Source organism: Anabrus simplex, chromosome 1 (genome assembly GCF_040414725.1).
Source record: "Anabrus simplex isolate iqAnaSimp1 chromosome 1, ASM4041472v1, whole genome shotgun sequence".
NCBI classification, from domain to species: Eukaryota; Metazoa; Arthropoda; class Insecta; order Orthoptera; family Tettigoniidae; genus Anabrus; species Anabrus simplex.
The window spans coordinates 1,078,190,314-1,078,206,291 of record NC_090265.1 but is presented as its reverse complement, the minus strand read 5'-3'; the positions used below and the strand labels follow the sequence as shown (position 1 = coordinate 1,078,206,291).

The following is a 15,978-nucleotide window of genomic DNA, read 5'->3' as shown; positions in this document are numbered from 1 at the left end:
CAGCTGGAAATTGGCTTACACTGATATCAACATTTCTTCAGCTTGCTTGTGTAATGAACGCCAAAAAAGAAATGGAAAAGCTGAGAAAAGATCAAAAGCTCCTAACTGGGGTAGTACGGAAAACGTAAGCAATTGTAACTGAATCGGCGAGTTGAAAAGGGTACACATTCCAAAATCCTTACTTTTCAGGAGAAAGGAAAAACTGTTTTGTAGCTTAAAAGAAAGGTTTGATCAAAAATGTTTCTATTAGGCATTTATACATCATATTTCTGCGTATTCAACTACAAAGTATGGAAATCATATTACGTATGGTTTTCAAGTTATGCCATTTTTTTATCTGGAGGAATATGTCCCATTTTATAGGGACTCAAATTTGAGAAAGATCTTTGTAGGGGCAGATAATGTATAATAAACTCGCAATATCGAAAGTCTATTAAGCAGTAACACATTATTACACAAAAAACACGCCCAACCAGCATTTCTTTTATAGTTATTCATTGTCATTCTGTCTCTTTAAAGTGTTTTACTTTACGAAGATGTCTAGTGTCCATAACCTCTGAATGGTGTATGTCCTCTATGTTTAAAATATCATAAAGATCAACGTTATCGTCCATTCTTTCAATGTGTGATCAATGTTAAATGGATAAGTCGAATATTTCACCACGATTATATTACTGTAGACAATAAATACCACGAAAATAAACTGCTCACTCATTTCTTTTTCCGCTACTCACTGTTATACAACGCTTATACAAGGGTCCTAGTCTGTATAAGCAATTCGATGAATAACTATAACAGATGTATACACAGGAGGCTTATACACGGTTTATTAGTAAGACGGTCAAAGTTTTAAATTTTTAATCATGTGTATAGATTTTATTTGTTAATAAGGTAGGATCTTTTAGAAACTCCCTATTGTGATTGAAGCCCATAAAAGCTCTATGTTCCACATGTGGGTAGCTCCCTGTTCTTCCACATCCATTTCTTATTTCATACCTTTGGTAGCTTCTATTCTTTATTAAATAATGTTTAAAATTACTATGTCATGTTATCTTTTGTTTGTACCTGCTAAGTGCTACAGTTTGCAAAATAGACTGTATAGAAGTAACCACCACAACATAGAAGAACTGAAATATGTAATTTGTAATATGAACCAATATTTTTAAGACCGATGATGCTGAATTGCAGAGAGTGAACGGAAATATCATCAGGTGCTACAATGCTTGTGTACCGGCTGAGGAACAGCATTTTCAACACTCGCTGTAATAGGATACATTTTATTGCGTTTATGTGTTTCTATGTGTTTCAATCCAGTTATCTATTTTTCGAAGCTGATAGGTTTTCTACAGGCATATGGGAATGGTGTGATGGTGACCGAGCTCTTGTGTACCAACATACAGCATGAAGAAAAGATGGCAACCTTGTGGGACTCTCCTTGTAGTAAATGGAGATTGCAAACCATCCATCATTAAGGCTAATGGACTCATATCCAAGGGTATGGGCATATTAGAACATACAGCATATAGATATTATATTTTAGACTTTAGAATATTAATGAAGGTGTAGTGAATGAATTGGTGTAGGGGTAGCGTGCCTGCCTCTTACCCGGAGGCCCGGGGTTCGATCCCCAGCCAGGTCAGGGATTTTTACCTGGACCTGAGGGCTGGTTCGAGGTCCACTCAGCCTACGTGATTAGAATTGAGGAGCTATCTGACGGTGAGATGGCGGCCCGGTCTAGAAAGCCAAGAATAACGGCTGAGAGGATTCGTCATGCTGACTACAGGTCTTCGGGCTGAGCAGCGGTCGCTTGGTAGGCCGAGGCCCTTCAAGGGCTGTAGTGCCATGGAGTTTAATTTGGTTTGGTAGTGAATGAATCTGTGGAAATTATTATTTATTTATTTTTTTGCTAGTTGCTTTACGTCGCACCGACACAGATAGGTCTTATGGCGACGATGGGATAGGAAAGACCTAGGAGTTGGAAGGAAGCGGACATGGCCTTAATTAAGGTACAGCCCCAGCATTTGCCTGGTGTGAAAATGGGAAACCACGGAAAACCATCTTCAGGGCTGCCGACATTGGGATTCGAACCCACTAACTCCCGGATGCAAGCTCACAGCCGCGTGCCCCTAACCGCACGGCCAACTCGCCCGGTCTGTGGAAATTAATCATACAGTTGTAGAGTCCTACAAAAGAGTCAACTATTGTTGTCCAATAACTCAACAAATATTTGTAAATGTAAACCATTACTATCTTGTTTCACACATTGTGAACACATTCAGAAAAACCAGGGATGGGATTTCCATAAGGGTAAAGAATTTTGGGTGTGAAAGAGCCAATAGGGAGCATTCGGGGTACCATCAAATAGTCAAGTAGTGTTTGGTCAGCAGATGTGCTCAAAGGAAGTTCAGTACTGATGGGCCATTTGTTTATGACATCACTGACATACATCTTAGTGGTTAACACACTTGTTTTTGAGAAAAGGATCGGCAGTGTCATTTCAGTGTTACATATTATTTCAGTGTCTTTTGACATACAACATTCTTAGTTATATTTTCAGAAGCACAAATAAAAAGCCTTTTGTTACTGTTCTCCCCTGAGAAGCAACATATAACAAGTCATGACATAAGGAGTGAGGGCAGAGATCAATGCCTACAATTTGATGCACAGACTTAATCTAGGTCACTGTAATAGACTTGGCACTTGTATGTGTTACTAAAATTTCATTCAAATAATTCTAATTCAACAATAAGGATTTTGAAACATTATGTATCTAAAAAAAGTACCCTTCAGTAGACACATTCTAAACTTGGACTTTGATAAAATACCTCCAGTAGTTTCCTCATTATGAGTGTATAGACAGACCCCACAGACAGGAAAAAGATGTAATTTTCACACATAAGCCTTCATACAGTCTGCAACATGTAAATAACAACAAAAACAGAGAGAATGAGCAAAAAAGCAGGCAAACTTTGAATTTTATATATATAGATACAGATTAACCCTTTCCGGTCCTTAGCGCCCGAAAGCGCCCGGCTGCATTATCTGCATTAGTCTGCGATCCGTGCGATAGTTTTTTATTTTTCTCATCAGTGAAGTGTTTATAAGGCATTTATGAACACGCAGTGCAATCTACAAGTCTTAGGAAATAAAGGAAGAGAGATAATCTGTCTTGACGTTGCCTAGGCAACGGTCTTGAACTTCCGCGAGCGCGGGTCAGCTGTTTCGTTCGTAAACATGGCGGGATTGAATATCGCGTATATTGAAAGTGAGATGAATATGGGTGAAAAAAGTGACACAGAATCCTTGAGTAGGGGTGCAGGTGAATTTAATGAGTGAATAATATACATCAACGAATATAATTTTAGTGATAACAGTGATATGAATGAAAACGAATATCGATTAATCGGACCTGATGGCGATGCCACGTCAATTCAGGTAACACAAATATTACGTTTCGTTACTCTGAATGATTAAATGGATGGTGTTGAACCTGCGCATAATTCGGAAAGAGTATTAGGGGAAAGAGATTGTTTTTTACGTATGTTAGGAGGAGAAAAATTATTCAGTGACATACCCTATTACGCATATAACAATGCAGCCTTCAAACAGTCGCATTCCGGTAATATAAAAACAGAATGGGAAGACACTTGCCCAGATGAAATAAAATCTTATATACATGGGCATCATTCCACTTCCAAAATAACGTGATTATTGGTTTTGAGGGATTCAGACCACATGAGAATGTGACATATGCAGACTGTCTCTGTGTCGAGTATCACGAGGATGGGGGGGCTGAAAAACACATTATGACTCAATAAACACAGAAATGGATGTGATGGTATATTTTCTAATGTTACTGAAAATTTGAATTCATTGTGATCAATAGTTTTTACTGTATTTAACTTTTTCTGAAACAATACGGTCTGTTTCAGTTTTTGCTAAATAATAGGTTGAAACCTGGGGATAAGCGGAGTGAAAATGCGGGCAGGAAAGGGTTAAATATTCTTTTAGCATTATAAAAAGCCTTTTGTTACTGTTCTCCCCCGAGAAGCAACATATAACAAGCTGTGACATAAGGAGTGACGGAGGAGATCAACGCCTACAATGCGATGCACAAACATAATCTAGGTCACTATAATAGACTTGGCACTTGCATTTGTGGGTCATCCAAGGGTAATTCCAAAATTTCACCTCATCAAAACCTTGCAATGAACACATGGATATGACAAAGAAAATGTGAGGTATACATCCCAACTTCAATGTTGCAGGAGGTGGAGGTGACCTAATTATTGTTTTTTCAAATAAATGATGTGGTTGCCAGGCTGAGTGGCTAAGGCGGTTAAGGTCCTGGCTTTCCGAGCCTAAGTTGCAAGGTTCAATTCTGGTTCAACCCAGTGGTGTTTGAAGATGCTCAAATGCGTCATCCCCGTGTTGGTAGACTTACCGGCACATAAAAGAACTGCTGCAGGACAAAATTCTGGTACCTTAGCATCTCCAAAAACTGTAAAAGTCGTGAGTGGGACATATAATCAAGAACATTATCATTAATAAAAGGTCTAATGGAAGGGCGTTTTCAACTAAAGAAAGGAAGGCAGCATCTCTCAGAATGAAGAAATATTGGGCTGATAGAAAAGCATATAATCCTCTGTACAATTGACTAGTGTGTCCAATGTACACTGACTGAGCAATCGACATGGGATAGCGGAGCACTGATGCGCAGGTGTGTTGTCTGTGCAACGCATGCCCCCTGTGCCAGCGGCAGTTGTATAGGAGACCTTGTGAGCAGTGCCTGTGCATGTGACAGGTGTAATATGGAACGTCGTCGTGAGCTGACACCGTTCGAACGGGGTATGGTTTTTAATGTTAAGAATTTCATTATGGTCCGTACTGAATCGAAATTTACAATGTTGATTAAGGATAAAGGGTTTCCACCTGTTCAATACATTGACATAGTGACTTAATTAAAATATCACATTTTTATTATTATCATTATGGTACCGGTTTCAGCATCTCCCATGCCATCATCAGTCAATGAAAAATTTGCAAGGTATTATAAGTGATTACATGAAATATTTATGCAGTATAGAAACATATACAGAGCATGCTATCTAGTGTTCTGAAATTTTACAATTATATATATATATACATTAAAATATGTGTGATTAAAATACAAAGACCACTTAATCTTTTAAGATGTTGGACACGTTCAAAAACACAACACTTTCTTGTGTGTCAAATATATTTTTATAATTAAAATATATGTGAATGGCCTTGAAGAGTACAAGGTGTTCCTTTTAAAATTGTATCTTTAGTCTTTGTACACTATCTGATGTACTGAATTAAATACTGACTTCTAAAACATTGTTCCTTTTGTTTATGTGATTAGGGTATTTAATCATTGTTCATATTTATATGAATCAGTTCCACTTAGTATGCATTCCTGAAATTTCTATGATATACAGATTTTTCTGTTATAATGTCAGTCTTTGTGTAGCTATTCTAAAACATCTCATATGATTTAAGCTTGAACTCTGCATTTTTGTGCTGTTTCAACACGGACCTCTAAACCCGAAGTGGCCAGGCGTGGTGTATGTTGGGTCGAGATCGATATTAACTTGTTAAAATCCACCTGATATTGATATTTTCAAGATCTCATCCATCAACGCACGGCCTCAACCTTACAATAATTTTTCAACAACACAAAAATGCAGAGTTCAAGCTTCAATCATATGAGATGTTTTAGAATAGCTACACAAAGACTGTGACATTATAACAGAAATAATCTGTATATCATAGAAATTTCAGGAATACATACTAAGTGGAACTGATTCATATAAATATGATTATATAAATATGAACAATGATTAAATACCCTAATCACATAAACAAAAGGAACAATATTCTAGATATCAGTATTTAATTCACTACATCAGATAGTGTATAAAGACTGAAGATAAAATTTTAAAAGGAACACCTTGTACTCTTCAAGGCTATTCTCATATATTTTAGTTGTAAAAAATATTTTTGACACACAAGGAAGTGTTTTGTTTTATGACGTGTCCAACATCTTAAAAGATTAAGCGGTTTTTGTATAATAATCACATATATTTTAATGTATATATATATATAAAATTGTAAAATTTCAGAACACTAAGTAGCATGCTCTGTATATGTTTCTATACTGAATAAATATTTCATGTAATCACTTAATAATACCACATAATACCTTGCAAATTTTTCATTGGCTGATGATGCCATGGGAGATGCCAAAACCAGTACCATAATGATAATAATAAAAATGTGATATTTTAATTAAGTCACTATGTCAATGTATTGAACAGGTGGAAACCCTTTATCCTTAATCAGCATCGGGGTATGGTGGTCGGTGCCCAACAGATGGGAAGTGTGATTTCGGAAGTGGTGCGGGAATTCGGCTTCACACGATCAACTGTGTCCAGGGTATATTGTGAATGGTTGAATGTGGGTGTCACCGTCCACAACAGATGAACGACCGGCCGTCTAGCCACCCTCGATGATCGTGACTGGCAACATCTGAGACGGATTGTCAAGAGTGACAGACAAGCAACCGTGCATCAAGTCACGGCTCAATTCAACACAGGCCCTGCTAGACACGTCTCCCAGTGGACAATCCGTAGGAACATGGGTTCTATGGGGTATGGGAGCCGGCGCCGCACACGGGAGCCACTGTTAACCCAACGTCATTGGGCACAACGACATGCATTTGTTGCCAGTCACCAGGGATGGACACTGGAACAATGGCGTAACGTGACATGGTCGGAAGAATCACGATTTCAACTGCACCATACCGATGAGAGGCACCGTGTATGGCGCAGACCACATGAAGTGATGGATCCCGCCTGCCTTGAAGGTGTGGTCCAGGGCGCTGGTGTCTCTGTTATGGTCTGGGGTGCATTTTTCTGGTATGGAATAGGCCCTCTAGTTGTTCTGGAAGGGACTTTGAATGGTATGCTGTATGTTGAGCAGCTCGGAGACTATCTCCACCCATTTTTGGCCTTCCAGCGCCCAGATGGTTCTGCGGTGTTTCAAGATGATAACGCGCCGCCACATCGCTCCCACGTCCCCCGGAAATGGTTCCAGGAACATACAGCAGAGGTCTAATGACTGCCATGGCCACTCAGGAGCCCCGATATGAATCCTATCGAGCATATCTGGGATGTCCTGGAACGAAGGCTCCGTGCCATGGATCCTGCACCCAAGAACAGACCAGCATTGGCGGCCGCTCTGCAAACGATTTGGTGTCAGCTGCGTCTAGAGGACTACCAGGGACTTGTCGACTCACGTCCACGGCGTCTCACTGCAGTTCGTAGGGCCAGAGGACGCCCCACACGCTATAAGGTGACTATCCCATGACATTTGCTAAGTCAGCATAGGCCATAAAAGGCATTATTATTATTTTTATTTTTTTTGCTATTGGCTTTACGTCGCACCGACGCAGATATGTCTTATGGCAACAATGGGACAAGAAAGAGCTAGGACTGGGAAGGAAGCAGCCGTGGCTTTAATTAAGGTACAGCCCCAGCATTTGCCTGGTGTGAAAATGGGAAACCATGGAAAACCATCTTCAGGGCTGCCGACAGTGGGGTTCGAACCTACTATCTCCCGAATAATGGATACTGGCCGCACTTAAGCGACTGCAGCTATCGAGCTCAGTATTATTATTATTATTATTATTATTATTATTATTATTATTATTATTATTATTATGTCCTTCAGGAATTTGGTCTACATTCCAAACTTATTAGCCTGATTGGTATGACTCTTAAGAATACTCAATCTAAAGTTAGATTCAGAAATGAGTTATCTAAATCATTTGCAATTACAACAGGCCTCCGCCAGGGAGATGGACTTTCGCCATTATTGTTCAATTGTGTATTGGAAAAGGTCATGCGAGAGTGGACTAAGGTATGTCCTCCAAAAGTCAAAATTGGAAAAAATATCAAACTAAATTGCTTGGCATTCGCGGATGATCTTGCGATACTGGCAAATGGTTTCGAAGAGGCTAAAGTTCAATTGGAAGAACTTGCAAATGTAGCGAAAAAAGTTGGATTGCAAATTTCGTATGATAAAACAAAAATAATGCCTACTTTCAGAACTTTAAATTCAGAGCTATTATTAAATAATAATAAACGAATTGAAATTGTAAGTACATTTAAATATTTGGGTGAAAATCTCACTTGGAATTGCAATGAAAAACCATCAATAGAGAGCAGAATATATAAACTGAAGCAGGCACAACGGATAACTTGGCCTACATACAAAAAGAAATGTCTTTCGATTAATGCTAAATTTAGGCATTATAACTCTGTTATTAAACCAGAAGCAACTTATGCTTGTGAAACATTATTTAAACTCAATACTAGATCAACAACAGAACGCTTACGAGTTGATCGAAGGATACTCAGGACGATCATAAACAAGAAACATCAGGTGGATGGACAGTGGAGATTGTTGCCGAATGAGGTTATCTATCGGGAAAGTGAGTCCATCACAGACACGATGAGAAAAAGAAGAATTGCCTTTTTTTGTCATATATTTCGACTAAGTGATAACAGAGTTTTAAAACAATTATTTAATTATTTAATTGGAATAGTAAATCAAAAAACAATTGGTTTAAAGAAGTTCAAAGTGATTTGGAGGAGTTGAATATTACCATGCAAACCATAGAAAACAGAGGCGAGAAAAGTATTTTGAAGAATAAATGCATCAGGCTTCCTCTGACCACTGTACAGAGGAAACAATATGTTATAACGGATGCAGAGAGGGCAGCCAGGTCAACCAGACTCAAGACTTTTTGGGAGAAGAAAAGGAAGACAAATTTGTTGTAGTCTGATTTAAGTGCTCCAATGTGGGCATAAACTCTGTAAATAAATAAATAAATAAATAAATAAATAAATAAATAAATAAATAAATAAATAAATAAATAAATAAATAAATAAATAAATAAATAAATAAATAAATAAATTATTATTATTATTATTATTATTATTATTATTATTATTATTATTACAATTTCTTTTACGTAACACCAACACAGATAGGTCTTATGGCGACGATGGGATAGGAAAGGGCCAGGAGTGGGAAGGAAGCAGCCATGGCCTTAATTAAGGTACAGCCCCAGCATTTGCCTTGTGTGAAACCATGGAAAACCATCTTCAGGGCTGCCGACAGTGGGGTTCGAATCGACTATCTGCTGGATACGAGCTCACAGCTGCATGCCCCTAACCGCATGGCCAGCATACCCGGTAATAATAATAAGAGGAAGTCAAAGAAATAATCCATGGTTTCAAAAATAACAAAGCCCCAGGGGAGATGGCATAATTGTCAAAATGCTGAAAATAGGAGATGAGAGCGTAGCCCGGAAATCCACTTGGTTCTTGAAAACATCTGGATCGCTGAAGAAATCCCTGAAGATTAGAAATGTGCATTAATCCATCCACTACACAGGAAAGGGGATAAAACCAAAATCTATAATTATAGAGGAATTAGCTTGATACTAGTTGCTTACAAAAAATTTTCCAAGGTCTTGCTCACTAGACTTGAGAAACAAACAGACCATCTAATTGGTGAATACCAGGGAGGTTTCCAAAAAGGAAGATCTTGTACAGAACAAATCCTTAATAAAACTATCCTACAAATATGCAAAACCAGATAAACTGTCATTACTTTTGTAGATTTCTAAAAAGCATATGACTCTATAGACCATCAAACACTTTTCAATACTCCAGAAAAATTACAAGTGGATAAAGAAAAAAACAAGGGCATTAATCAGACAAACATTAACTGGCACTACTTCAAAAGTTAAATTCCTAGGCGAAATATCTGAGCCTTTTACTATCAACACCGAGGTCCGTCAAGGAGAGGGATTATCTCCATTACTGTTCAATCTCGTACTTGAGAAAGTAATCAGGACCTGAGAAAAGGAAACTAAAGGAATAACCCTTGGCAGACTACTTAAAGATAGAATTCACTTGCACTGCCTGGCCTTTGTGGATGACAATAACAGGCAAGAAGCGATTCATTCCATTGAAAAATTACATGAAATTGCCATCAAAACGGGACTTCAAATCTCGTGTGAGAAAACTCGATACATGGAAGGAGCTTCATGATATTTAGATGGACAACCTATGATAACTAAATTCGGCAAAATCTTTCAGATGAACCAATTCAGATATTTGGGAGAAATTATTCAGCCATCTGGTTTAAAGCGCGAAGCAAATAAAGAAAGAATTTCCAAATTGCAGAAAGGTTACAGGATCACTTGGAACAGGTACAATACAAAATCAATATCTCGGAAAGCAAACTTAGACACTATAAGACAGTAATCAAACCTGAAGCGTTATATGCTTCAGAAACCTTAATAATTGGTGGCGGTTCTCTAACCAAAGAGAGAGAAACAGGAAAGGAAAATGTTAAGAACAAATTTTGGCCCAATTTGCATACAGGGAATATGGAGGAAAAAAATCATCCCAGGAAATATATTGTCATTCTGAAAAAATATCTCACACTATCTGGAAGAGATGACTGAAATTTTATGGACACATTATCAGAATGAACAGTAACAGACTAACTAAAAGAATTCTCAACCTGGCCCTTTCATCTAAAACCAAGAACAGCTGGCTTTGTGAAATTGAAACAGATCTCCAGGAAATCAACATCTCAGAAGACATTATACAGGACAGATGTAAATTCAGAACCAAAATCAACAATCACCAGTTTGAAGACAAACCCAACACCAGAGCCACTATTACTTGGACAGAAGAACGAAGGAAGAAGCTCGGCGAGAGGATGAAGAGATTTTGGGAGGAGAAGGAGGCCAACACATCAGCTAAGTTGGTTCAATCGAGCTCCTAAGTAGGGCATAATGATGTAAAAATAATAATATATTATTTCCGAAAAGTGTGAGGTACCTTTTTCCTTCAGATTCCCTTTTTATTATTATTATTATTATTATTATTATTATTATTATTATTATTATTATCTAATTTGTAGTTAATACTATTAAGACTTAAATGTATATGGATTGATTAAAGCGCTCCAATGTGGGTGTAAAATCATTTTTTTTAAATTATTTATTTATTGATTTAGTTGGTTAGTCAGGATCGTTTCAACCTCCTATGGGTTATGATTACACACAACTTCCTTGACTGTTTATGTTCTTTCTTTTTACGCCAATACTCCATCTCTGGCTTGCTATTGCTCGTTCCTCATCCAAGAACACCCTTCTTGTTCTCCTGGGTTTCTTTACGAACAGAATCGTCACCTCCACAATTTTTCTTCTGAACACTGTTCTGTTTAAAATATCCCCCTCCTCAATGCCTCATTTTTTAAGATCCTAATGAACTTTTTTCAGCCATGGTAATTGCATCTTTTTTCTTTCCTGGAATATGAGGATCTTATTTACTCGGTGTTCCGGTCCATACTTCTCAGGTGTTCATAGAAAGTCAGTGACCTTTTTCTTATCGAGCATTTTTCATACAGCTCTTGATCTGATCTTAAACGAAAGGTAAACTCACTTCCTGTTGCTTTCTCAGGTCCCAGAATATTCCTGAGAAAATTACACTCTTTCTTTTCCCATTTCTGGCAATTGTGTCTGCTGCATAGAGGCATTCAGGTTTCACCATGGTATTATAGCGTCTGAGTTTGGCTTGATAGGAGAGGGATTTGGACTTATAAGTTTCCTGGCACAGTCTGAATCCAATCTCCATCTTCTTTGCTCGTTCCTGGGTAACTGACTTCTTGTTGTTGTTAGGAGTCAGAATCTCCCCTAGATATTTGAATTTGTGGACTCTCTTTATGTCCCCATACTTGGTCTTCATTGTCCATGTTGGTTCTTTGGGATCTATGTTCATGTACTTAGTTTTCTCAAAAGGATATTTGCAGTCCAACCTTTTCAGCTGTTTCATGCAAAACCTCTATCTGTGTAGTGGCAGTCTCTAGATTTTCAGCAAAGAACACTAAGTTGTCTACAAATGCAAGAGATTATCATCATCTTCATCATCATCATTATTATTATTATTATTATTATTATTATTATTGAGGAAGTTGCCCATGGCATCTGGTCATAAAAGTTGTTATATCTAAATATTTCAGAGACTTTGTCTCCGATGGCTTCCTGATGACTGCAGTGATATGTCTGGTTGTCATGAGTTCTTCCGTGATAATCCAGAAGCAACATTTTAATGTAAATGTAATTGTAATTTACAATTACATGATAACTTCTTTACATTTCTATTTACTAACTCTACTATTTCTGCACAGTACACTGTGTTTACAGATCCAATACAACTAGTCTACTTACCCTATTTTAGGAAATGGAGGTGGACATGATTCCAAGCAAAATCCACTACAGTACTTTTCCAGGAACGAGCGCAGGCGAGTGAAAGTACCTTCTTGTAGATCCACGCAGAAAGGACGGTGCCAAGACACTACCTGTCTGTAAGAATAATAAAATGAAAATAAAGATATAAGGAAAACTCAATTCAAAAACTCTCATTATATTAGGCATCTGACAAGTTATTACTGATGGCAGCGACTGCAGTTACTCGCTGTAAACAGAGTAATTCAATCTGTTTCATCAGCGTGAGAAGACATTGTATAACATTGCTAAGCAGTATGAAAAAGTGGATATGAATGAAAGTCAAATCCTAACAGCATGTAAACTTGGACCATGTGAGAAGAAGACACAACTTGATGATTTTGATAAAAGTGTTGTATGCAAAACTTTCTTGGAGTATTGATATACAGAAAGAAATTCCTATTTTATGCAAAATCCTTGGCACTGTTAAAGAAAAGATTCCATTACCAGGGAAAAGAAACACATTTTGGAAACTAGTCAAAAGTATGGGCTTTAAATTTACAAAGAAATAGGAATATAAATCATATTAGTCACTCATATGAAAATTACATTAATTAACAATAAAATATTCTTTCCAAGGAAGGAGGGGAAGCAAAGTGACTTTGATGGTAGTTCAACAGACAAGTCTGATGACAGCGATGAGTCAACTAATATAGCAGTTGAAGATCTTGATGCTGAATATTCTACTTCAGATCTGCATGTTAATGGATTACTAAAGGTGTGTCTGAACATCAGCAGCATAAGAGCATGCAACCTATATTAAGTACTTTCAGCCTGGTGATCCTAAGTGCTTTGAAGTGAGTGTACAATACATGCTTGCCACCTTGCATAGCAAGCTGCTCCCATGCCACCACAACTCATCTAATGGAAACAAGAGAGGTCCACCTATTCAATACCATATAATGTTATAAGAAAATTTATAACATTTTATTATACTCGATACCGGTTTTAATGCTGGTTTGCATCATCATCAGCCAAAAATAAGAAAAATATACGTAGACAAGGTTACAATAAACAATGCATTAAGTATACACAAATTTTACAAAACTGGCAAGACTTAATTATAAAGCAAGGTCCATAAACATTAACTTATGACTTAAACCTAAAAATAGCACCAACTGTCTTAAAACTTAGAATATATGTCCTCTTGATAAAAGTCCTCTGAATCTAAAAACATTAAACCATGTGCGAGCAGATTAAATTAAGCCGAGGACAAAAAACCAATGCTTTACTATCATAAAAGTCCAAGACCATATTTTTTAATTTTGTAAGAACATATGTATAAAAGGTTTTCTTGATGAACATTCACTGAGTATTAGAGTAACCGATGCAAGAATTAAGAAACCATTTTTCTATTGGTTAAAAATGGCTGTCATTAAAATAACGTAACCAGTCAAAAGACGTAACAACTTCCAGTACTAAAAAAGAACATGAGAGAAGTACAGACAGTGTTTTGCGTGATAAAACATATGTCTTCTCTAACTTAGCAGACTGAATCCAGCCGCGTTCCTTAAGTATTAAATAACAAGATCTTTTTAATGAAAAATTGGCGGACGCCGTATTGTAACCTTGTCTATGTATATTTTTCTTATTTTTGGCTGATGATGATGCACACCAGCATCGAAACCGGTACCGAGTATAATAAAATATTATAAATTTTTTAATAACATTATATGGTATTGAATAGGTGGACCTCTCTTGTTTCCATTAGATTCTCGGTTCAATACGGAATTAACATGAAGTTTTTAAACTTGAACACCACAACTCATGTCAGGTTTATTGTTAAGTCATAATTTACTGAAACAAATATAATTCTGGATTTACAGTAAGCTGCAAACATGTATTCCAAGAAAATAAAGCATTCCCCCAATTATAACAAAAAATAAATTGGGAATGGGGCTGAGGTTAAATAAAAATTAACAACCCACTCCAAAACAGAACTGCCGTTTATTGTCAAGAAATACAATCGAAAATGAAAACTGAAAAGTACAGAATGCAAATTCATACAATATCATCTGAGATCATGGCTTCATTAGTGTCTTTGCCGCTATTAGATATGTTGCCATGGTCAGTTTGCAAGTCCAGAAAAAAGAGATGGTGGCAAGGGAGTATGAAATTCAATAGGTCCGCCATATCTTTTTTGTTGCTTCTGTGGTGAATCTTCGATCAGGGTAAACTCTTTCAAGATGATGTCTAGTCAGGCTCATTGACGGGCACCCAGCCCTGTTTCCAGAAGCATGTCCTTTTCTCAAGTCAGGCTCCTCAAATTCAACCATGTTGTTCAGGTTTTCTTTATAAAGAACAGATGTTCTATGTGTCTTATCATACTTGATATGATGCATTTTCAACCAGTTGATATTATTTCCAGCAAGATTTCTTTTTCTTTTTGTGACACACTTTTGAAGGCCTTTAACTGTCAGAAAATCTGAACGTTGAATATCATAAACTACAAACTCATTTATTCTCTGGGTTTCCTGCATTATGTTGTACCAATCCTTCAGTACATACTGTAATTCATTCTATTCCTACTGACAATTTCAACACACCCAAAATCACCATAACTGGTTAAGCATGAATGTCCTGAAACCACAAATTTTTGTTCTATGGTTTCGATGCCATTATCACTGAACAGAACATAACCCAGAAGTGTGCGGGCTAGATTCAAATTTTGATTTTGTCCAGTACAAGGATTAGACCAAATCACAATATATATTTTTAGCTGGTTTTGAAGGCAACACCATCGTGAAGTGAATCACCAAGGATGAGACAATCTCCAGAGAGCTCCAAGATGCAATAGTTTCATCCCAACAATGGAAATATCCTGTTTTGCTTTTCATGTCATGAATACTAAAATTATAAATATATAGGTTTATTTTGCAGTAAGCATCACTGACTGTCTATTGGGAATGGAAGGAGGTGCCTTCTGAAGATCCATGGATATCATGTACTGTACATATCAGGATTAGAATTGAAAGAATCTTGCTTCATACAATCACGGGCTTCTCAGCTTTCCTTAAATGCAGCTCATGGTTTGTCTCCAGCAGCACTTTTTCTTACGCTGTGAGATTTGTACTCATTTTCTTGATTTAAGTGTCACAAGCTTTACAAGTATCTTTTCTCAGTTTCTGGAAGTGTACGTTGATCATCATCATCAGTTTTCCACTCCAGTTGCCCGGGTGTGGTTTACGAGCACTCTCCACTTCTGTCTGTCCATGTACCACTCTTCTCTCAAGACATCCCAGCTGACTCCTCTTGTTCCTATGTCCTCTTTACTTGGTCCAGCCATCTCTTCCTAGGTCTTCCTACCAGTCGTTTTCCGGCCATGACAGTGTGTAGCCATTGTTTTGCTGTCCTTCCATCGTCCAATCGTTTGACATGGCCAAACCATTTCAAACGGGCCCTTGTCACTTTTTCATTCAGGGATGGGTACACACCAGCTTCCTCCCTTATTCTTTCATTCCTTACCCTGTCCCTTTTTGTCTTCTGTAGCATAGTACGAAGGAACTTCATTTCTGCGGCTTGTAGTTTGCTATCCACATGTTGGGTTGTTGTACAGGTTTCTAGGCCATATGTTAGTATGG

The 15,978-nt window shown here is 37.4% G+C and overlaps 1 protein-coding gene across 1 annotated transcript in view; it reads right to left on the bottom strand.

The window, feature by feature from the left end:
• Positions 1-15,978, bottom strand: part of LOC136858059 (probable E3 ubiquitin-protein ligase HERC1) — an 850,878-nt gene that overhangs the window by 735,266 nt on the left and 99,634 nt on the right. Inside the window, exon 10 of the mRNA XM_068225263.1 lies at positions 12,341-12,475. Coding sequence (XP_068081364.1) covers positions 12,341-12,475 — 135 coding nt within the window. The remainder of the gene's footprint in view (positions 1-12,340; positions 12,476-15,978) is intronic.